At 36.9% G+C, this 25,815-nt stretch overlaps 1 protein-coding gene across 5 annotated transcripts; it reads right to left on the bottom strand.

The window, feature by feature from the left end:
* Positions 1-312: 312 nt before the first annotated feature.
* Positions 313-25,815, bottom strand: USP (UDP-sugar pyrophosphorylase). 5 transcript variants are annotated; one of them, XM_088708152.2, is made up of 18 exons: positions 25,424-25,735; positions 23,236-23,294; positions 22,228-22,332; positions 20,280-20,396; positions 19,054-19,194; positions 18,787-18,886; positions 16,254-16,381; positions 16,084-16,155; positions 15,871-15,935; positions 15,590-15,650; positions 15,356-15,473; positions 11,549-11,673; positions 9,434-9,510; positions 7,892-7,997; positions 4,466-4,525; positions 2,839-2,919; positions 1,160-1,399; positions 313-805 (listed from the first exon to the last, which is right to left on the bottom strand). In XM_088708152.2, the coding sequence occupies exons 5-18, from the start codon at positions 19,147-19,149 to the stop codon at positions 638-640; spliced, it is 1,497 nt and encodes a 498-aa protein (XP_088564278.2). In that variant the 5' UTR covers positions 19,150-19,194; positions 20,280-20,396; positions 22,228-22,332; positions 23,236-23,294; positions 25,424-25,735; the 3' UTR covers positions 313-637. The 5 variants fall into 5 exon arrangements, with proteins under 5 accessions (XP_088564278.2, XP_089782641.1, XP_008798136.3 ...); XM_089926515.1 differs by having other exon boundaries at positions 19,054-19,241; positions 25,424-25,689; XM_008799914.5 differs by lacking the exon at positions 23,236-23,294 and having other exon boundaries at positions 25,424-25,815.

Raw genomic sequence — 25,815 nt, 5'->3', positions numbered from 1 at the left:
AGAGAGAGAGAGAGAGAGAGAGAGAGAGAGAGAGAGCGCGCCAGGGGGCGTACCAAAAGGGCCAGGATTCAGGTTGGAGTCAGCCCTCAAAGGGTGGGCTGGGTACAAGGTAGAAAAGAGGGGGGAAAAAACAAGGTGACTTCTGCTGCAGTGATAAGGACCTAGGACATGCCATCTGAATCAGTGGTCTCATCTTTTTACACCTGATTAACCCACTGTCATGACAAAATACATCAACATTACCAGGAAATCATTTTTTTTTTATAGTAGTCGCTAATGATCTCCTTGCTTTTGCCAATATATAAAACACCATTGAGATCCTGATAGACATGATTTATTCTTTTCAAAGGTGTATCCGTACACTTCCTGGAACAAAACAAAGAGCCTCTGTAGGAGCAAGCGATTATACAACTTGTTCTGCACCCCTTGATTATTCTAGCGAAAATTGAATGAGCAAGCAGTAAACATGGTAAAAGTAACATACTATCAAAGTACAGAGCATAAATGCAATAGAAGAGCTATTCACATCTTATTGTTAAGGTAAGAAAAAATATTCGAAGCCCCAGTAAGATTAATCTACTTATTTCACCATAATACGAATCAAATTTGTTGCAATCTAGCATCATGAAATGCTCATTCATGAACTGCAGCAGAACTTCCCTGGCTCGCTGTAGCTCATCTCTAGCTGTTCAACCTTGTCGATTTTAAAACCTCTAATCCGTATTTCCTCAGGAATGGAGCTGTCCTTGTAATCGACATGCTTGAGCGCCCAGCCATTGTTTTGAATACGGCCAGTAACTTTCACCTAAAAGAAATTAATACAGGTAAGGTTTCTATTCCAACGCTCTCTAGATAATATTTCTTTCATAGAAAAATAAGGAAAAAAAACTCATGTCAAAGCTTGGTACGGGCTGTTAATATTTCCTTATTCTAATTTTGGTCACCTTTACCAATAAAAGAATTAGCTTAGGCAAAAATAAAATAAAAGAGGCAGCTCAGTGGATGAGCCTCCTACCATTGCGGGATCTGGATCTGATGTACACAACATTACCCATTTTTAGGCAGCAATATAAACAAAAATAATAAAAATCATGCTAGTGCTGATCTCAGCAGCTAATCGTTCATGAGTAATTATTTAAAAGGAATATTGGTCCGATACCTCAGCTTCATCAACGGCATTCACAACAAGAGTACCATCCAAAGAGAGACCATCAAGGAAGACATTTTGGCCATTGATGACCATGGTAGATTTCTGGGATATAGAGCTTCCCTCGCTAACCTTTCTCTTCACATCTGCATATGTTAATGCCCACTTAGGGCTCCATGTAATGCGTGGCCAAACTTCCACCTCTTGTCCATTGAATGCATCAATCATAGGGTCCGCTATCTGAATGCCAGCCTGAGAAGCATATAAAAAACTCATTAGGATCACCAAGCTTCCGTTCCATGTTCAAAAGGACAAACAATATAATTAGCAATCCTAACAATACCATGATCAGTTTTGCAACTCCCCTCACTCCAAATCGAAGTTACCTCACAAAATACCAATGAATCACCTTTGTTTTACAGATGATCCCAAGAATGATGGTTGGAATGAATTATTCAGAGCTTCAAAAGCTATTCTTTGTCCAGCAAATATTTAGTGTTTGAGATCTTGAAACAACAAGGAAGCTGATTTCCTTGTTCACATCAGAATTTTGTAAGTGCTACCACAAGAGGACATGATTCCCTCTGAATAGTCTGCTGGCATTTGATACTACAGAGCACAAAGTGGTGATATCCGACAGTCTAAAATGCTTAGATCTCATAACTTACCTTGAGATGCCAACCCTGTGAATGCCTAGCAAAATTTGGAAAACAAAAAACTGAAGGCCCTGAAGCTTCTCTATTAAAATTTAAAGCATTTCAAGATCGCATAGAGGCTAAAGGAGGAGCTTGTGACCTGCTGCTAATTGGACAAGCCAAACCCTTGAGACCTGAAGAGACAACTCTAAGAACCGTTGCTACTACATCAGGTCTCTGATGATGGTGGAGCATGTCAGAGAAGCTCCAGCCTGGAAAATGACTAACATGAGATTTGATGGTTGTGAGAGACATGTAGCAACCATTGGGCAGAGATTATTTATAAACAATAATTCTGGTGACAATTACTTGTTGAATTTAAGGTGCCTAAATTGCAATGATTTAGAACATTGATCCAAATAGAAGTGCTCAGCAATAGGCAGACAACAGCAGCTGGTGTGATTCTAGCAGCAATTCGGATCCATATCATAATTAAAAAGTACCATCTTGTAGCTCTACATGTAACAATCCCATCCAACAAGTGAAAATCAACTGAGGGTCTTCTAATCTCACATAGAATATTTGTAACCATGCGACAGTAGCCTCAGGCCGATGGATGGGCTCTATTCCAAGTTGAGAAAAAGAAACTGCAAGAATACAACATATCCTATATATGTATGTGTATATGTGTGTGTGTGTGTGTATTATATTATATTTGGGTGGTTGGGAGGACACTCCTAAATATGATAAAAGGCAATTTCTGCCTGAACTCTCATGTAGTGATTGAATACAACAGATATACAAAAAGCATATAAATATGGAAATGAGAGAGAGCGCTATTTTTTTCAAGCAAACATGTATATAATTCACAATCTGAAATAAAATAATGAGATTACGCTTTTTTTCTATATACTGTTGCATATATGACTAACAGTTAGAAATAACAAAAGTATGCACTTACTGCTTTGAATTGTATACAGACATATGCGGATTGATCTAGAACATCAGTAAAATGCATGCCTAAGGTAACTCATTGCATAAGAAAAATGTATCCACCTTTCTCAAAATGAGGCTATTTGCCCTATATATAGCCATTTCTCCAGAAGTTGCACTGTGGTATGGATTTCCCTTCGGTACCTACAATCAAAAAGCACATCTAGATTACTATGAAACCTTGAACTGAATAGATTGAAAAAAGAGAAAGAGTCAAAATCTATTCAAATGAATGAAAATATGAGTAGATTATAGTGTTTATTCAGGCCTAAAAAGACAAGTGGAGCAGTAAATTGATCATCCACATGTAAATACATATTTACAATTCACTGATACTAAGTAACATGAGTTGTCATATCTTCTTCTCACAAGCACAAAGGCATGCATGCCAGTACTTCTAGAAAATAAAGCACCATTACTTTTCTAGAATATCCATATTTGACACCTAGATTAAAATAAGTATAACTTTTGGACCTTTTTTTTTTGCTTGGGCTTTGTTCGGGGGAGGCGGTGGTGGTTTGGCAGCTGTTTCCATGGCATCAATCAGTATTATTTTCAAGAAAGCTCCTTAACCAACAATTTCTGCCTGCATATCGATTGCTGCATGCAGTTCCCTTGTTTAACATTGGGCCATTGGCTTTTTCCCTCCCCATATAGACCTTTCCAAGTCTAGGAAAACCTCATACAAGGAATAAATCAAATTACACAATAACGCTGGATTTCCTTCCCAGTAACCATTCCTCCATGTTAACAGCAATTCCCCTCTTGCCCAAGTTGCCTTTAGGTCAAGAGTAGGCCATCAAACATACTCAGGTAGACCTTCGATCTGAAAAGTTGATCTCACCTTCAGGAGATACAGCTAGTTGTTTAACATCACATCAAGTTTGGTTACACATATGCCAACAATTGAGTTGGATCTTTCCACCAATTCTGCCACACAATATAATATGCATAAAACAGATGGTGGGTTTTGCAAAGAAAACCAGCAAAATAAAGAGCTAAGTATTGCATACCATACCTGTGGCAGTCCTGGACCACAACGGTAAGGCATCATTTTGTACAATCTCCAGTCATACCAATCATGTGCCAGGGGCTTATATCAAAAAACAAGGGCTAACATTGAATTGCACCAAGTGGCATGGACTTCACATGCAATAGAGCTATACTAAGTACAACTATGCCGGTATTTGATTGACATGGCACATAACATTAGGTATCATTTTGTGCCAAGCATAATTGACATATACCTATAGGCCAACGTACAGATAATATATCCAAGCACGTACTTTATGGTCCAGGCCAGTACTTTACCAGCATCTAAATCCTTACTAAATAATGTATAGAATTTCATCAGAGTGAAAATTAGTTGAAATATCAACAAAACTTCCATTAGGAAGCTTTCTGAGGACATACATAGAGTTTGTCATATCATAACAGGATTTCATCTGACCATGGGGACAGCAGACTTAAAAAGTTGCATCCTATTCAATCCAACAAGCTCTATAAACTGATAAAACAAGATACTCAATGTGCTTAACCTCAGAGTATCAACATAGTGTCAGAAGCACCTTCTAAAACACATTTAAATTGTTGAGACAGAGTAATTCTGACTCATTAAATGGTAAATCTGCAAGTTGGTAAAGTGAAGAACAGAAGAGGGTAACTTTGGCAAATTTCAGAAAACATGTACCTTAGCAGCCTCTTCAGGGTTATTCTTCACAGGTGCATATCCAAGCCATGTATCTATTACCTTACAAAACAAAAAAAATTGACAGAAATTCAGAAATTGTTTGATTCAAAATGATAACAGAAAACAGATATTTAGATCTATACTAAAAATCATAAGCATCATTTTTGGGGTAAAGAAGAGTGCTTATACACTTGTAGTATGATAAGCAAGTGGAGAGAAAGGAAAAGAACATATAAAGTAAAAGATGAAAAAGAGATCAATCCATTATATGATACTGAAAAACCTATACTGATAACTTGGTTGCTTTAAGCACAAACTATGTATAAGCATGCTGACATAACCTAATTTTAATGTTTTTATAATGCCCATAACTTCATAGTCATTGTGAAGTTATCACCTAAAATTAGACTTGATATCCTAGTAAACTTAAAAACTACCAAATGACTCAAACAACTAGAAGAGTCAAAAACAGCGATATAAGCCTGACCTACAATATAATAGCTACAGAGAGCATCTCCAATTTTCTCTCATCATTTTGAGCAAGTTAATTTTTTATTTGGATTGCACCAACTATTGCTTAGGCATCTTTTGATACATAAGATCAAATTCAGTTCAGAGAGTTCTACTATCTTGTAAACTTTGCCACTTCTTGTGAAAGAGACAAAGAAGATGAGTATATACCAAGGTTCCTCGTCTTGGTACCGGACCTTGTACCGGCGCTACACTAGCACAATATCGGTACAGTATGGCACGGAGTTTTTTTGGCATACCGAGTGTCGGTACACCACTCGTACCGGATACCGATACCGATACCGAACCAGTACAGTACAGAATGCCTTGTACCACTCGGTTCGGGCCGGTACGACATACCATAGTATATACTGCAAGCGTTGTTACCTCGGTTCAATGTTGGATCACATATAGGTACGATAACAATTTGAAAAAAAATATAAGGAAAAGAAATAAAGGAAAAAAACAAGAGACAAAGACGATGAAAATGATGGGTTCGTATAGAATATACCATAAAGTCATATTTCATAAATCAAATACTTTTACAAAATATAAAAAGAACATATTAATATTGGAACATATTAATTTCATTACCATGAAAGGAATAAGGACCCATAACTGATCAACTTTAATCAAGTCTTGCTACTAGTTCGGGAGTAGCTGCTTTACCTTCTTATTATGTCAAAATAATAGTTTATTCTTTTTTCTATAAAGGAATTCTCCAACTAAAGGAAATTTCCTTGCTAGGAAGTTCCATATAGATTTAAGATATCTAAAATCACTTAAAACCTATGATTGATGTCACTTAATCAGAGAAGGAGCCAAGCGGACATGAGGGTGGGCCATGGCTCTCCCTGGTCCGCAAAAATCCCATGTGACGCCTATGTCAAGAGAACATCAATCCCTCTTGTAACAGTATGTGCCCCCCCATTCCCTCCCCGCATTGCACTATCCACATGGCCACCCCCCTCACCTCCAACTACACTTTCCAGATGGCCACATGGCCCTCCTCCTGGGCCATCCCTCTCTGTTTCTCACATATTTATGTTGGTTTATTCTTCAGCTTTCATTTCTCTTCCCTGCTCTCTGCTACTAAAAACTCAAAATAAATCCAAAAAGAAGCCCAAACAATAATCCACTTAATCCACTCACAGATGGGTTGCGAAATTATCTACTAACTCCCTCCCTTTTCAGATGTTAGCATTTTCGGGGCTTTTCTGTAAAGGCTCTAAAGCATTATTTAACTTAAAAACATTGTAATTTATCTGCGTCTTTGGATATAAGGGGTCCATGAGAGTTACGAAAATCCATGGCCCACCACTAATGCTTCAGAAAATCTCTCTCTCTCTCTCTAATCCATGCATGCCTGCATCCTCTATCTCTCCCTTCCCATGAGATCCAAAAGCGATCAGTGCTACCGTCCTCTCTTTTCCTACTCTTGGGAATCTAGAATGAAAAGTTAGCACATGTTTGGAGCACACAAGTAGACTTGAGAGGGTGAGTTGTTATTTGTTAATTTTTATTTCATTATTGTGCTAAAACTAGATCTTTGTATGAGCTGTCCTGGTGGCATTTGATTGTGGAATGAGGATAATGTACAAAGATAAAGTACTTTTGCAATTTAAATCACTATCACTTTTATTAAGTTTCTCAATTATGGAATTACCTTAAACTTTTGGTATTAAAACATATTTGTATTCCAGGTTATCAAAAGAAGAAAAGGAAAGAGATCTAGTCTTCTTTGTCTTATTCCATTATCTATTGGCAGTTTCCTTTTATTTGGCACCATAAGATTGGTGATTTAGATGTTCTTTTTAATTGTATTGCACAAAAAAAAAATCATAAAAGAGGCTTCTATCTTGACAAATGCGACCGGAAATGGTTAAAGAATCTTACTGCCTTCCAAAGGATAATCATACATGAAATAGAGATGTTGCCCACCCTAGATGAAAACCCTAGCTCTGCCCCTGCACTTAGTGGTATGCTCAAACTCAGACTCAAAGCTATCAAAGTTAGCATGCTCCCAACAAACACTCAAACTACATGGTGAATTTAACTAAAGAAGTCCGGTGTGCTACACCATCAACATCAGGTGGGATGGATCACCCCACCAATCCAATTGCCACACCTTTCATTGATAAGGTTTCGCTTTGTTTTTCAGGCAGAAAAAAATATGACAACTGGAGGTGCAAAGATTTCCAAGCAATAAAACACTATGGATTTGCTTACATGAACAACAATCCACAATAGAAAGAACTTACTATTAACCACACCTGCCTAAAGTTAGCAGGTAAAAACAACCTTTTTGTCACATTATACAACATCCATGTGAAAATTCTTAGAAATATGAGCAACAGAAGCCCAATTATCAGATGGGGGTCCCCACAAATGATGTGACGAAAAAGGGCCATGTTACTTTACCAGGACGTATATGTAAGATAGCACTAGGCACAGCAGAGCACTTATCTATGAGGGGCCCATGACCCAATAAAAGGTTCATGGTTCACTTAGGCACAACCCAACTCAAGTGACATAAGTTTAACCTAACACAAGCAAATGATAAATGATTTCATAAATAAAGGTTCAACATGCAGCCTTGACAGGTTATCTAGCCTTTCTAAACTTAAAAAACACCTTCAATCTTCTCAATGAACCAAACATGCAAGAGACATACAATAATGCAATGAATGACCAGAAAGGCACATCAAAAGATCTCAATCAATCACAGAAGTAAAAGACCATCCTAATCATCAAAATTTGCTTCAAGATTTTGTACAATATCTTAATTGCAGACATCAAACATCTGCTACAAATTGGAAAGCATGTTCTCAGAATTAATGTCAAAAATGTGACAAACACATCAAGTATTAAACAATCTTTAAAATGGGAAGAAATGTTCACGTAGCTTCTACTTACTGTAAATCCAACTTTTGCTGATGGTGCTAGGGTTTTTGGATAATCTTGCATCATACATTCCAATCGAGTTGAGGATTTAAATGCTGTCTTGCTAGAATCCTTGTATCTGAAGCAACAAAGGAGCACAAAGTATGTAGTCATCTAACTCAAATTTAATATACAAAAATGAAGAGTGCATGTGTGCGTCTGTTTACTCTGTCCTTCTAATGCTATTTGCACCCTCTTATGCTATAAAACTATAAAAAAGTACCACACACTGAAACGATCAGTGTAGAGATGAAGTTATTCAATTCCGCATCTCCTAACCTTCGCTAAAAGCAACCCACTGTAATTTTCTGCCATTCTTGCAGATGTCCAAGCATGCATTGCATGTAATAATGATATACTACATTCTTTTGTTGCAGCATATACCAATATCATGACTAATCATAATACCCAGTACATAAATTGGGCCATTGCCCTACAAAGTAGATGATGTGATGGCTGTCTTCACAATTTATATTATCTCCATAGCTTGGTACAGAACGCCATCAGGCATGCATCGAAGTGACTAGCAAAGATCAAAGCATCACAACCATCTCCACCATTTGATTGAAGCATCTCATTGTCCTCTTCATTCCCTTGACTCAAGTGATGAGGTGAATCATCTAGTGTATCATAATGACCAGAAGGAACACAAAACATTTCATGTCTGATCTCCCTCTGATGTGATGTATAATGACAAAAATAAGATACCTAATCATCATGGCGCCATCAGGTATCAACTACACTGGTACAGTAAGGTTTAACTCTAACCACCATATGCATAAGCATCATTTGTCATGTCTCTTTGTACTTTCAAATGTTGAATTTTAGATTTTCTCAAGTTAGCTTTCTGACAGTTGATCTACTATTTATCTACCTCATAAACTGAAAGTTCATCCAAGTTGAAGGTCTGGTTGGCACGATCTCTAGATGGTGTTGGCATTCCAAACACTCAATACCTAGTCACTCAAAACTTGACAGCTGCAGTCAGCCAATTTCTAGCCTTACAGCACTCTTCTGAAGTGTTATTTGGCTTTCACACTAAAATTATTTATGCAACAAAACAAAGCTCAGTTCGAGTTAGGAAGATTCACCTAGGGCATGTGATATGTCAGGGCACATTAATGAGCGCTATATATTGAAGGAACAAACAAGAACATAAAAGAACCTAACAGTCCGTATAAAAGTTGCAAAGAAGAAGTTAAGAAGGCTCGTGCCAATAAAACAGGCAGCCATTATTGGATAGATCTTATAAAAGAAGTTCTACAGACAATCCCACAAAGTTGAGAAGTCTTCTCAACCATAACTATAGTCACGGTCACATTCATTGATGGAGTAGTAATATATTGCAAGAGTTCATGGTGCAACGTTGTCATCAATAGGAATCAGTATAACACCACATTAATATAACAAATATGAATACACTTTAAAGTCAATTTTTAGCATAAGAAAAAAGGAAAGATTTGAACCAACATATAATTTGAACCAACACGAACATAACAAAAAGTGGGGCATTACTTAGGGTTAACAAACTCTGCAATGGCACCTCGTGTTTTTGTAAGCTCCTCGGTGTACGGTCCAAGTTCCAAAATCAACTGCAGAAGAAATATATGACTATATCATTCTGTTGTTGATGTTAATACACCTAACTAAACTACAAAAGCCTTCATAGTTAGATGGATGAAGATATATGCATCGGGCAATGCCACATTGTAAACCATTCTTGGAACCATAAAAAAATTATGAGAAAAACCATCAATTACATTTTAAGCCGAATTACTGGTGATCCATTTGCTGTCAAAGAATGATTTAGATGTTGACAGTTATTTAATGAGCGCAAATGATAATAAATTTCTTCCATTAGGTAAATCATGTTAAGTTAAAATTCCCAACTCCTACTTTACATCAATCATGACAACTTTGAATTGTATTTATCATCCAAAAAATGATCAGAATCCACTTCATAACCTACATACTGAGATGCCCTAAAGGTAAAAAAATAACCAGTCCAGGCAATTCACCACAAAATTCTCCATTAGAAGTAGAAAATATGAAGATTTCAAAAGATTCCCAGAAATCTTACAAGTGAGTTTAGACTGAAATCTTTGAAATTCTGAAAACATAAAACTTCAAGGTAAAAACCATTGATTATATTCTGGACTTGAGATTTCTGTACCTAGCAACACCGTGTTTGAGAACAACATGTATATCTGACTCTATTATTTAATAGGACTTACATATCCAATTTTCATACATTCTATGATGGGAGAGAACACACTCTCAACCTCTATAGACCATAAAGTTTGCATCAAACGCACCGACATGAGAGTATGCCATGTCTAAGTACAGCTTTATCAAATAGTGAAGTTGACTAAAGCATTAGGCAAAAATATAAATAGTGAGCTGATCAAGTAAATCATATGCCAAGTTCACAATTGCAACATTAACTTGGAAATTGCATTTATAAATCCTGCTGTCACTGTCCCTTAATCAAATGATAATAAAATATTCATTTGCTAAACTACTGGTGCAACTCAATTTGACCTTTATCTGTTCCATATTTTTCAGAGTGTTTTTTAATCCTCCATCATCTCTCTCAAACAACTCAAGCCTAGATCTTACATTCATCACTTAAATTTACAACAAAGGTCCCACCATCCATCATTCCAATCTATCTTCATTTCATTGGATGACTGATCCTATTCACGTATCTTATTACTGTATAATACCACTTTCGTAGTTAAAGTTCAGTAACTCCTATACACAAGAGGTAAAATTGTAAACCTCTGCATATGTTCAAGTCAACTAGTGCAAACACAATTTTATCTTTAACCAATTATAAGGTGCAAACTTTGAAATCTCAAGTTTGGAAAGAACACAAATATGCCTTACAGCTATACTTCAAGGGTAGCATGATAACCATATATGCAGTCGCATCATCAGAAAACTTAAGCTAGTTTGTAATCACCAGCAAATTTGGGCAAGGATATTTAGGTTGAATGTCCCTGCTGACCACTGGGCATCACCGTTCTTGGTTTGTACATTCAGTTAAATAAATAAAATCTTGAATACTGGGTAAACAAGGAACCCCGGACATATGCCATACAAGCACTAAGAAGATCCAGCTATAAAATTAAGCTATTTATCAACAATAATGCCAACTTTCTGTAAGCACATGTATTCACATATTCCTTTCAAGTTAACCAAGTAGAGATATGGTTATTCAAAATGACTACCTATGGGCAAAAGTGTGATGGGCCAATGAATATCAGTCCCCAATCAAAACTTCAGAATACTAGCTATATGTTGGTGCCAGTGTGACCCTCGTTTATCATTTCCGAAAATATAGAATTTTCCACTATAATTCATAACCATCACGCACAACAACACAACATTGGAAAATTTAGTGACTAGCCTTGCTTAATTGAGTCAAAAAAAAAACCTAGAACAATCAAAAGACAGTCTGACCCATGCAGATAACTTGCTGAGTGACCATGTCAACTTGCAGAAATTTTATATTTAATGTTGTGCAAATCAATTTGTTATCATTTTTCCATAGACAGCATGATTGGGAAAGCAAACTCTACATCAAAAAAAGAATATTCATAAAATGCTGTGAGTACATCAGAATACCTGATTTATGTTCCCAGGGAAGGGAGAAAATCCTGTTTCGCAATTCACATCTCCATCAGCATGCCCAGTTGCTCGGAGTAATGGGTCAAGTTGATTGTACTCCACATTGATAACCATGGTCCTTCCTAAATCCAATTCACAATTCAGTAAGTAAGAAGAGAAGAAAATAGTTTCTTCATGCACCATAGAAGAAAACAGAAGATACTGGGGCCTCTCATCATACTTTAGCTTTAAAAAGAATCTAAATGGGTTATTTAATTCAAATATACATCATATCATGTAGAGAGAGAGAGAGAGAGAGAGTTTAATTTTCTTTCAAGGATAATGATATGAAGGCAATAGCTGTGAATAGCTTCCATAATCAATAATATACACTAACATGCTCCAAGTTTTATGATACTCTAGAAAAAGCATAGGGGCCTAGTCTCATATTCATGCGTGGACTGTACAACCATTTGTATTTATAATATTTATTCACAAATAAATCCTTATTTACATCAAGAAGATAACTTAAACCATGTCCTTACATTATCCACCACAAAATAACTGGCTTTGCTTCCCCTGTCAAAATCTAAAAGCAGGCATCAAACCTAATCAAAGATAAATAAGCAGAGCAGAATCTCACAACTGTCACATGGAGGTAATCCATAACTATAGAGGATGTTTCTACCCCCTACCCCCACCAACCCTCTCCTTTTCTCACTGCAGCTACCTCCCCCTTGTCAAGTTCATTTAAAGTGTGGGTGTCAAAATCAGATGGTACAGGGAATGATGGAAATATGTGAAACTGCAAGAGTTTTTTATATTTGGGGTAGCGGACCATGTAAAAGCTCTTCTTGAAGGCATTTTCAAACAATAAGTTATGGTCTAGATCACTACTTTAAGGACTTAACCAGACTGAACAGTTGGATTTGGTTAGACCAAAACTGGTGGTAGATTCAGTCTGATCGCTGTATGGTCTGGGTGAGTTTACAAATTGTCAGACAGACGGCTTATTCGGCAAATGAAATGACATGTTCAACTGCATGGCATTTCATGAACTGGACTAGGGGATTAGGGGCAGCAATTCTCTACATGCAATTAAACTGGACAGTTAATTACAGTCTCCCATTTTGATAGTTTAACAATTTTTGTGTCTCCACAAAAGAGATAGATAAAGAAGTATAATTATTAGAATAAGAAATTGTAATCATCTATCTTCCTTATTCCAGATTTAAAGTGAATAGAGAGGTTAGAAATTCAAGATTGACTTATTCAGTGGATTGATTAACCCACTAAAACCAAGAGAATCAAACCAAGGAAAATATATATTTTAGACCAGAGGAGTGTCTTCACAAATCCCTTAAATTTGTTTTAAAGTGGTACATGCATCCTCACCGACAAGGTGGTGAGAGGGTGCAGCTCAATGGGACAAACTATCTAATTGTATCAGTTTGGATCGTAACAAAAACCTCTTTTGTACAGCATCCAGTCCAATTGTCAAAAGAAAAGAGAAAGAGAGGGGAGGAGAGAGAGCGAGCAATTAAATTCAGATTACATAGAATTATCATACCTAGATGTCCCATAACTATACCATACTAAGATGACAACGTATCTGAAAGAAATTTTTATTGGACAAAACTTTCAATTTTAAATGGTTATGGTACTCCCATAATTATATACTGCTAAGATGACAACAAAACCATTATAGAATAATGTATCAGATAGAAAATCCTATTGGATAATTTTTTTCGTATAGTTTATTACAAAAATCCCTCTGAGATTTACGTTTATTATACTTACACCTAATAGTTTATAACCTCCACTTACAACCAGTTAAATTAACGGTGTTATTGCCTCATGTGAAAAGTCAAAATTGCCCCTGAGTGAGGAGGATAATACATACATTTTCTTTCATCCTTAAGTGGTTGTTAATGTCACGTAAGGTTTTTTAGTCATTTTCAAAAAAAATCTGACGTGGCATTTAGGTCCTATTAAAAGCTAACGGTTTGACCAACGTTCTATTAAATTATGGATTAAAGTATTAGATAAAAATAAACCATAAGGAGGTAAGCGTAGGTTTTTCATACTATTGGGTGGTAATATAAGTTACCCCTAATCTTAGAAAGATTTTTGTAATTTACTCTTTTCCATAATGTGAGCACCCGTGCGAACATGTGTTTAGTCCCACATTGGTTGTTCGCTAGGGAGATCATACTTACACAAAACTAGAGAACTCAAATAATACCTTTCGCCTAGCCTTTTTGGGGGAGTCCCGAGTCTTTACAACAAATTATGCATATTAGGGGGTGGGGATACTCAAAATCAGACCATGCAGAATTTTGATCTCTAGATAGGCTATAACTATAAAAAACCTTTATGTAGCTAAATGGAATATAAAGAAGTATTGTTTGCATGAAGATGTATGCCCACATCATGATAACTTGTAGACTACAAAGAAGATTTTAGTAACACTCAGGTAGGATCACTAATGTGCTTGGACAACGATTGGGGAAGCAGCAATCCTACGATCATTGCACACAGCCAGTGAAGGACAGCTCATAAACTTGACATCCTCACAACTTAAAATACAAATCCTAAATCTTAGCCATCTAGAATCGAAACTCACCGAGCATTGTAGAAGCTTGTCCATCACTTTATCCTCTATTTGCATAACTCCTACAAATCCTCTAATAATACTCTTTTCTCACTCTTACATTCTTAGTTTTACCACACATTTATCTTAACATTCTCACTTTGATAAGCATGTTTGCAGTGTAAATACTTGCAAGACAGAATCCGTTCCTAAGAAACTGTAGAATTTTATGCCTAATACTGAGATTTCAGTCTGACATCATCAAACTTCTCTATTCTCAAGTGCCAAGATTCAAGAAGAGTCACGTCTAGAGATGACAATTTCCTCCACCTCATCAAGCACTTGACCCAAAACGACGCGAATGGGGTGGGTTTTACCCGACCCGCAATGGATCTAGGGCGAGTACGGATAATGGTAAAACCCGCCCCAAACCCCACCCAAATAGATATATATATATATATATATATATATATATATATATATCTCTTCAGAAATCCCCTCCTCGAAACAAAAAAAATGATTTTTTAAACTTTACCTGACCCGCCCCATCTAACATGCCTATTTAACTTTACCCGCGCTGCCCCGCCCCAACTCAATTACAGGGCAGGTACGAGCGATGGCCTACCCAACCCATACCTGACCCGTTGCCATCCCTAGTCATGTCATATCTAACTTTGGAGAACCACAAGCACTTCAGGATTTTTACAACTGTAGTCTTTAGCCAAGATGCTCTGCAATTTATCATTGAGTATTGTTGGATCAGATGTATGGAGGGTCTAATAATGATGAACAAGGCTTTTACAATGATCCTATGTTAAGATATCATGAAATTCAAATATGCAGGAAGTCAAGCAATGAGTGCAAGTGTGTACCAATGACAGGAAGTCTAACATATACAACTACAATAAGATAGAATCCTCACACGCAACACTCATATCTACGAATCAAAAAGTCAAAGTGGCTTAGCAAGCATCATCCAAGCTAATTATCCCACTGCATCTAAATCCTATTCTTCAGTGCTCAAATAACAACATTTCAGGAAGTGGGCAGATCCTATATTTTCATGTTAGTGAGCAGATCACAAATTTCGATATTTGTAATATTTTCATATTGCAAAGGAAATGAAAATACATTTTCAGACATGTGTCCATTCTCATTAAAAACCATTTTTTAGAAAAAAGTTCAATTTATATAGCCAAAATAAGAGGCACAGGACGCCATCATTGTTTTACCATCGGTATGAGTAAGCTTGGTTATTCCTCCAATAGCTTCTTTTGCTTTCCGAGGAACAGCAAGAGAATTAACATGGTACCCCTTGGTGGAACTTACACCCAATGCAGCTGGTATTGCCTATATAAACAACACAAAAAGAAAAGAATGAAATCATATTAAATTTCTCCAGCTTGAGGTAACAAGACTGTTCAACAAGAGTAATCTAGGAAGCCAAACTGTGCAATGAATGAAACCTTAAAGAGTAATCCATTGGTGTCCTGGAAAAACAAAACCCATTTTCGACCTGCATTCTGCCTGAGGAAAGGAAAACATTTTAAAGGCATCATCAACATGCATAAACTCATCCTTCAATGTTGAAGAGGGGAGAGCAGGAAGGATCATCTAATGCAGCATGACTGCAATAGTTTGTCAAGATCGGTAACATTAAAGTAGTCCAAATTTAAGAAGCAGGTATAGAACACAAGATATGTAATAGAATGCATCATCAGATTGTGATTACACAAATGTTATGTACCATTCATTAAGTAGACCACTGGAATAAAGAAGTGCATGTACATCGCCATGCCCATGAGGCTTTGTCTGTCCACCAAACACAAATTAGTAAAGGAAGTATTGAAGTTCCCCACATTCTCTAGCCTCCAGAAGAAATTATATAATGGTAAGACTTCATGTTTTCCTAGGGCCGAGTGAATTGCAGAAAAAACATGCATATCACATACAAAATCACCTGAATTTTGTATTTGTCATTTAGATCTAATGCAAGCCTTGCATCATTATCATCTAAGCATGCCACTTTTTCCTGAAATGCATGTCCAAAACAGTCGATGTTTAGCATTCTGAAGCTTACACCACCAGAAACAAATTCAGAATCAAGCATGATATTTGCCTGATAAGCACCTGTTTAAGAAGTTTCACTTGTGAAGGCTTCATTCCAAAATGAGAATTTGATTCCAAAAGCTTTACAGTTGGTGCATGAGTGTCATCTGATGTCATTATCACCAAAGGAATCTCAGCTTGACATTGACCTATAAGACCAGTAGCATTGTCATCAATTGGAAAGGTGAGCTAAAAGAATAATGAGACATGATTGCACCACAGATCCTATTTTCAAAGTCAATAAATGACTGTAAGAAAAAATAAAACAAAATATTTCATATATGGAATGCATAAAATTTATAACAAATATTAAAAAACAGCAAATCCATATATGTAAGCACCAAACTGAAATGAGGATAATAACTGATCAAAGAAAAAGAATTCAAAAAATAATTAACAAAAGGACAGGAATGCAAGCTAATGCAGGGATATATTGGCTTCCAATAGCTAGGTATCTCTTAAAAGATGAAGATCTTATAACCCGAAAAAGATTTTGACAAAGTTTAGATACTTGTATTTGCAATTCCTTTATTTCTACTCAAAACAAATCAGAACATATCGAGCAAATGCTACCAAGAAGGATCGCGCAGCAATGTAGCATGTTAAGTTTCAAAAAAAAAAGTCCACAAGATATTCGACGCTTAGGTAATCCAGCACTAAATACTCGAATAGGTTAGTTTGGGAAAAATTGAAGTTGTCAGACTTGATGTCAACAAACAATGAAGGGTATGTCAAGACTGTTCTATACTTCTATTTGCAAGTAATAGCTGTCAGACGGAGATAAAGCACTGCAGGCTACACACAACCATAGTGAGATCAGTCGAAACAAATCTAGAACCTAGACATTAGAATTACTTTGTATCTTCAATTCAATATTCATGATAGACTCATGTAATGATGTAGACAAATGACAAACTTTCATAGTCAAGTAATGAACAGTTTGCCACTTGATCTGGTAAATGAATAATAAAATCACACCAACAAAATTCCCATGCAATTAGTTAAGGCAAGGTGGCAATTGCAAATGTAGGCCATATCTGAAATGTTTTGGATGACACCATCACTGCAGCGTGCCAGCTTAACTGGAGTGCTGAGTCACATCATCATTTAAACAACAGGATGATTGTATCTATACCATGTTATGGTTCTGTCTTTACTATTTCATGCATACCACACATTTTGTACATGTTTTAGCAAAGCTTTCCCTCACAGAAACGATACATCAGCTCGGTCTATAGAAGAAACCACTTGCAGTGCTCACACTCAGCATTTCATGTAACTTGAGAGAAAGGCATACCAGAAATAGCAATGAAGAAGGTTGGAAAACCCAGAGTTAAACTCTATTTGCTACTCAAGACATCTTTTAGTAAAGAACTATTTTTTTAATTCTACAACAATGAAAGAAGGAAATGATCGCAAAAGAAAAAGAAACATAGAAGATGCTTTGTCATGTACAATAATTTTCAAAAATTAGGTATGCTCCTCTCTCCCCCATTTTTTTTTTTTTTAGTACAACGGCTGCTTACAATGCTCTAGTATAAGTACAGCCAACAGAATCAAGAGACAAGAAATGATAGAGCAATGGAGGAGAGACCCCCTGGTGTGTCCAAAGGACCTTGCCGGAATGCTGAGCAGCAAATAAGGCGACCAGTCAGCAGCCCTGTTCGCCTCATGGTATGCATGTACAGCCTGAAAGGCCCTACAATCGCCTGCCATCCTCCAGATGTCACTCAACAGAGGGTTATCACCTCCCCTCGGCCCCTCCATCCGGATCCAATCAACCACTGTGGCTGAATCCCCCTCAAGCAGAATGCGTTCTACCCTCAGCACCCGTCTCGCATAGGTAATACCCTCTCTCCCTCATTTTCAATCATTATATTCTTTCACATGCACACAAAACCAACATATGCAGGCACTGTGCATGCATATCCCTCCAGCAGCTGTGGTACTAGGGCTATTTTATAGTTTGTGGCTTGAATAAATATCTTTAACCTAAGGCTTGCCGTATTGCTCTGGATCAATTCGAGTATTTCCACCTTGCACCAAGCCTAAACCTGGTGCTTGTAACTTACCTAATATAACTTCCCGTTGGACTTGAGCAAGACATAGGCCTATGGTCAAACTTTCTTGTTAAGAGACATTATTATTACTAGTTTCTACATATCCTTCTCATCATCCAACTTCTAAAATTTTTATGCTATTCACACCTTTCAATACTTAGACCACCACAATACCCTAGTTCACAAAAAATTTCTCCCTCCACCCCCCTCTGGAGAAGCAGTCTGACTAATTTTCATCCCATGTCCAACAATAAAATGTTGAGCTTTTTGCATATAACAACCTATGCTATCACATGTTTGTGAAAACACCATCCTGTTCATATTAACAGAACAACAAAGCAAAACCAACGATTGAAATAAAAAACCAGAAATCACTCGAAGTGAAAAGGTAAGCAGAATAAATGTGAGATACTATAGAAGATAAAAAATTGTGTTCTCTAACATACTTGCACGTTTCATGAAGAAAACAGAAAAAATCAAACACTTGTACTAACCTTGTGCCAATCTACAACTAGCCTCCTGTAGAGCCAGAATAGACTCTATATAATGTTGGAGAAAGCATCGGCCTGTAGTAATTTCTGAAGGAAGAGCCAACTGCCAAAAAAAATCAGGCATTGTCGATGCATTAGATGAACACATGATTTCATAACTTTTCCTTGATAAGTAAAATGAAATCAATAACAAGACTAAAATGTTGGAGGGAACATTGCTAACCCAATATAATACAGGACCAAGCCCAGTGAATGAAATATAACTCTTACCTTTATTCCTTTGTATCCAAGGCGTTCCCCTAGCCCACCTGCAACCAGGACAAATGCAGCCTTGTGAACCTCTCTAACACCAGCATCTTCCAACATGGTAAAGCTGTCATCACCAAATGTAAGGACCTCTCCCGAAGGAACCTGCAAAAGCACTTTCTTCACCACCAAACTCATAGTTCATCTATTTCCTGCCTTGCAAACACAACCCAATCTATTCAGTTTGACTGCTTTTGGCATTCTATATCATGAATTTCCAGGAATCAGCCTAGTGATTATCTATAGCTATAGAAAGTAGAAACAACTCCTAAGAAGAACAATAACTTTGATGCTTCCACTAATCAGAGCATATTTTCACTTGCTCAAATATCAGCGGTATCAACTATTTCAGGGTTTTGACACACTAATATCCAAAAGTCATTTGACAAGGAGATGCAACAGGAAAAGCTTCACCTACTGGATACGTTACATGCTGAAAATAGTTTACCAAACACATGCAAGTTAATATTATAAGAATTCAGGTCAGGATATACAAATCATAACAATTAAGAGTTACATTTGGCTTATTGAGAATAATGTATAAGCCTATTTAAAAGTTGTTTAAATCAAACTAATCCATTTTCTTGCTCTGGAAACTGCAAAAACTGAACAGTTTAAGTTATTGATGTATCAAAATGATGTCGAAATATGCACATTGTTCAATGGAAATGAAACATCACCTTAACCAAGAAAAGATGTGCTAGCGTGCCAAGTTTCAAATAAATGTCTAAGATGCCTGTAATGGGAGCTTCTTCCAAAATCAAGTGTGTGTTTTCCCAGTAGCCAGTTAGAGCAGATATTTTACTACCACGAGCAATAGTATCAACTACAAAAAAACTGATAAGACTTGCAGACTCTTATAGGAACTCGCTATCAAAATCTATATTTCAAACATATGTGGATAAATTTATTCTCTAGAGGACTTACAAGTTGTTTTGAGTATTTGTACCTCGGTTAAGGGTTCACTGATGCATATATACATAGTGATAGTCCCTTATTAAGAATCCTGGCTTTAAATCGAATATCTGAATGCTACATAGACCATTTAAGCTTGCATGGAAGCAATTTAATGCGAATAAATTACTTCACATGCAAAAAGAGCAAGCAAAGTGGACAGCAAAAGGAAACAGTATGACTACATGTATCTCCAAAGACATGGACTGCAATACAAGAAGGTGAAATTTACTCACAGAAGGAGTGAAACCATCATATGGATTTTTCCCAGCCTTTGAATCTGCTAGTAGCTTTCTTGCATTTTGAATATATTGTACCAAACCACCAGGATAACTTGAATTAAGAAGAGCAACCTAGAAAAGTACACAAAGTTTAACAATACAGGCATGAATAAATTATGAACAAGCTTTAATTGCTGATAGTGTAGAAAAGAAAAACACAAGGCCAAAAAGACAAGTAACAAAGAAACAAAATTCGGTTATTAGTAATGAGACTAGCAAATCACGCTTCATCTCAGCTGTCCCATAACCAAAGTGAAAGGAAGTTATTATATTGATGAAAATAATGCCACTTGGACTTCACAATTCTTTCTGAGAATATTACAATTTTTGGCTGGCTTGAACCAGTTATATTTTCATAATGAGAGATGTTTACTCCATGACATCCTTCTGACACCAACCACAAACCTACACCAAGATGTATTTTGGAAATTCAGAACTAGGACAATAAAGAAACTATGAAACTAATAGATAAAAAGAGAAGCCATGGAAGCTGAGATAAGGTTGTTCTCACCACTAACAACATCTTCCAAATTGATAAGGCCTAACGCTACAATCCTCCAAGAATTTCTCTTTCATTTCTCTACTTAAATTTTCTGCTTTTGCTCAGACCGTCAAATCTTTTTTGGGCCCTAATGTTTCACAAAATACTAGCATGTTTTTTGGGCAGCTTCTGATAAGCATGGTTCAAATACGAAAAGTGTGCATGAATATAGAAATTAAAGATAATATCTTATAGACAGAAATATAATTCGTACATCAAAACTTCTCTTAGGGGTTGTTTAGAGTCATATAAATAAAGCCACATGCAGCTCAAGTTGCAGGTGCAGACCAACCTGCTTGTTTGGATGCCTACAACCTAAATTGCACCATAAGTTGAGTTGCTTGCCAGGCTGCAACGTAGGGCTATCTTAGGTCAACTCGTAATCAAAATGAGTGCAAGGCGAGACGGAGCCGCTAGAGTAGGTATCGTGGTTAAAAAAAAAAAGTCTCTTCCCTTCCCCCTCTCCTCCACTGTTGTCGCTGCCCAACTGCTCCACCTATACGCCACCATGCACCAGCTCTAGCCCCCTACTCTGCCTCTCTCCTCTACCTTCTCTACCCTCCTCCAGGCATGCACCGCCATCTAGTCCCTCCCCATGGGTGCCCATGTCCATGCCCAGACCCTCGCCACCGTCGACTTTGATGCCAACCTCTTTGTCCAAAATCTCTTATTTCCATGTACATTGAGTGCTCAACATTGCATCCACTAGAAAGGTGTTTGACGGATGTCCATCAAAGAGGCCCATCTTTTCTCCAAATTCTCTTCCAAACACAAGAAATGCAATTCCTTGTAAATCAACTACTGCAACTTAAGTTGCAATGCAACTTGAGTTAAAGTGCAACTTCAACTACATGCTCCAAACATCCCATTAAATTTATCATATCAAATTCTGTTTCTGAAACATATGAACCATGCTGTGTTATCATATACTAAGAACAGAAAGGCCACCAAACAATCTGAGAAATTCTTTCATTTCCTGCCGTATTTAATCCATTAATCTAAACCTGATGAACCTAATAAATATGCTATGTTCCTTTCAAAATTTCTCTTTGATTTAGCAGGTCAATGAATTTCCCTGTATCCCTTGTAATCGCTCAGCATGCCCAAGAAAGTGGTTCAAAGTTGCCTAATGGTATGACATAAGTTCCTTAAAAAAGGAATCAGGAAACATGGAGTTCTAAACTTCGAATGTTCTTGTATGAGCATCAAATAAGTCTACATGCAAACAGACTTTAAAAATGTAACAAGTCATGCCACAGAGATAAAGAAATATGCATCTTAAAAATTATGTTTAAGTTTACAGCATTAGCATATTCTCACAGAAGGAAGCAACATTGTGAAAAAAAAATTACAAAAAAAGACCTGTTTGAGGAAACCCTTCTTTTTGTCATCATCGACACCTAGGTCTGGCCAATGATCAAAAAGATGACTCTGTCCCTCATGCAACAACGTTTTTGCAAGTTCAACCTGGTGATCAAGGAACAAAAATTATTACAAATATATATCAGAAATTTGGAAGCACAATCTGATCAATGCCATCAGTACAATTAAGGTTATGACAACAAGTAACCTCCACATGCAGATAGAGTTTTCAGGCATTTCCCTAAAAATATTGAGTTTTAGGCAGCACATGCTGTGATGACTAAATCATTCTAATCATACTAAGGTACCTTTAGATAAAACAGTGCATGAATATCTGAGTGTTCATAATGAAATCTGTATATATGAAAAGAACAGTGGCATTCTAAAAAACAAAAAGACAGAAATCATAGAAAATATGAACTGGAAAAACAAAATATGCCATAATTTGTGATGCAAGTCACGGAGAGGTTGTGATAGTTTAATATAAAATCAATGGAGACGATAGCTTAGTATAAACAACTAAGGCCATGACAACTACCATACAGGTATAACATAAATGCACTATACCTGCAAAAAGCAATATTATATACAGTAGTATACCTCAACTTCCAGACTTAGAGCAAATAACAGACCAAGAAACTGCTTTAAAGTTCCAGAAATTCTTGGAGGTATAAATCGCCTTCAGTCCACAACACGCTTAATAGTTGATTGTGACCATAAAAGTGATTAACAAATTGAAGATTGATATTTTCATGTTTTGACTGCTTATAAAAGAATTACTGGTTATCAAAATGCATCTCACTTTTACTTAACTATACTGGAAATGGGGCAGATCAAAGAACAGGAAAATAAAGCTTGAAACTAGGAATTCGGCCCCTGAAGCACGTAGAAGCATTTATAGAATATAAAATAAATATCATAAACTAAAAATACCTACTTAGATGACATTGCATTTCAGGTAAACATATGATACAGGTTTTTATGAAATGATACAATAATGAACTTTACACTTTTTCCTGAGCCAAGTAGGTTTTGATGAATAGATGGTGTCGTCAAGGATAGCTGATCTGGAACAAGGTCAAAATGTTAGCAAGCAAAAGCAGAGTGCAAGCATGATTTGAATGCAAGAATGACACTTGAATGAAACCTTTAACCATTAAGACCCTCCGCATCAAGGAATTAGGAATAATGAAGGCCACTGGTAAGGTGCTGAACTCTATCAACGCTTGCAAAGGTGTAGAATAGCTTGATACTTTGAAGAAGGAGCAAGAGGTAGCATCATGCTTCTTGCACTCTCATGTGACTAAAGAAGCTCCAGAGAATAAACTTTAGCCAAAATTAATATGTTGATCAATATGATCACCAGCCTAATCAAAATTATTATGGGACATAAGCTAAAGCAGAAGAGATGACAGTGCACTTTTTTGAGACATTGGAAAATGTGCAGGATAAGAATATAAAAACAAGGAGCACCAAAAAAAATGCTTGCAGAAAGAACCGCATGCAAAATCTTGAGATAATAGAGTCAAATGGACAACGTGGCAAATTGAAAGAATACACGGTCCCTGAAGAGCCTCACCTTAATGTGAAGATCCTAAAGCTGAACTTGATAATGGTATCAGCAATGGAAATACTTGAGAGACATGCATGCATGATCCAAGTCTGAGGTGTGCTCTCAGTGAAACATCAAGTATTTTTACCCCTTGGGGGCAAAAGAACCTTGAGAACTGGAAGTAACATAAGGCCCTCTAGCTCAAATTGATAGTGGAAATGCTACTCTAGATAAGCTGTGGCAGAAGCATCATCAAAATGGTGATAGTTTTTGCAGAGTACATAGTTGTAGTATCAATAAAAGAGCACTGGCGAATAAAGCATTTCAATCATAATTAATGAAAGACTGGTGACATGGTTTAAATGGTATAGACACTGAAACCATGGATTAGAAGCTTGCTTTGAGAACATAAATACTCCGCAAAGCCAACAATCTCCTTTTGGAGAGAATTCTATACCGCACATGAAGGAGCAGAGCAAGGGAAAGAAGAAGTGGAAATATAACAACAGGAAATAAACAGGACTGGAAAAGCTAGCAAACACTAAAAACTTCAAAGATCAATGAAAGAGATATTCTAAACAGACGCCAGATAATACAGGACCTCCTTGAATAAGAGGTATTATGCATTGAGAGATGGAGAATGATCATCATCATTGTCATCGTCGTCATCAAAATCAATGAAGCTATTTCTAGAGCATGATGTCTACCAATGCTATGGACCAATCAAAAAAATAAAAATAAAAAAAAGTAAATCATCAAAAGGCGGACAAAGTTTCTTGATCGTACTAGAAAAGTGGTTTTTTTGTGAGTATGAAATTATGAACCAATCCTAAAATTAAAAAAATAAACAAATAAGCCTTTCTCAATTAGGTTCTGTTCATAGAGAGGGTTTAGTTCTTGGGGGTTGAGTTCTTGGGATGAATTCTGGCCCCATTCGAGTCAAATCCGGTCCTGAAATCTAAGAATCTGAGCCTGAAAAGACTCATGTGATCAAGATCTCTTATTCCTTAATTCCCAAACCAAAAAAAAAGAGAGTTGGAAACATGTGTTAAGAGAATGTTGAAGCTGATGAGATTTAATAAAATGAACCGACATTGTTTCTTCAAAAAAGGCCAAATTAAGTAGACTCCTACCCTAAAACCTAAAAATCCGAACTAAATCACACTGGCATTATAAAGATCTCGCATTTTTAATTTTCAAGAAATGATTTCTAACAGTAGTAAATAAAAAACCAGAACGGTAGTCGTGTTATTTTCCTCGGGATACAAAACAAGAAGAGGTTCTTGATGTGAAGTCTATCCCCATTTGAGTTGATCCTACCCTAAAATCCACAAGATCCCAATTGGACTACACCAATGCGGCCAAGATCTCGCTTCCTTTACTTCTCAATAAACCAGTACCTCCATCATCTTACTTCCCTCAAGATACCGCTGAAAACGACAAAATGGAACACAAACAAGGCCAAAAACAAACAAGAAAAAAAGTTCTTAGTTCGAATTCCGGCGCTATATAAAAGAAAAGAAAGAAAGAAAGAACACAACCACACTCGTGCAATCAAGATCTCGCACTCCAATGTTCAAGAAAGCCACGTTAGTCGCTAAAATCAAACAAAAGAGAGAAGAAAGAAAGAAACGAGATCGAGACCTCATCCGGGGAGAGAATTCCGAGATTCTTCTGAAGGTTCGGGCAGGACGCACAGTCATCGCTGATGCTGAGCCCCGAGAGCTTCTCGGCGGTGGAAGCCATCCCAATGATGCCCGAATCGAGACGACGAAGAACGAAGACGAGAGAGAGGGGATGGATAGTGATCAGTTGAGATCCAAGAGCGAGCGATCTGGGAATATATAGACACCAGCGGAATTGTCGGGAACCCCAAGCAACCACCTCTCAAAACTCCAAGCTTTGAGTTTGGCCAAACGGGCAGCTTTCTTCTTTTTTAAAGGGCATCAGGGCTCCAAATATCCGAATCCAACCTCACGGCTTATTTATTCTGGATATTTTTATCTCATCATGAACGGGTTTTTTTTTTTTTTGCG

The sequence above is a fragment of the Phoenix dactylifera genome, chromosome 12, assembly GCF_051530095.1.
Source record: "Phoenix dactylifera cultivar Ajwa chromosome 12, Ajwa_hap1_PhDact_Kaust_v1.1, whole genome shotgun sequence".
Classification (NCBI taxonomy): domain Eukaryota; kingdom Viridiplantae; phylum Streptophyta; class Magnoliopsida; order Arecales; family Arecaceae; genus Phoenix; species Phoenix dactylifera.
This window is presented reverse-complemented; position numbering and strand designations above follow the sequence as displayed.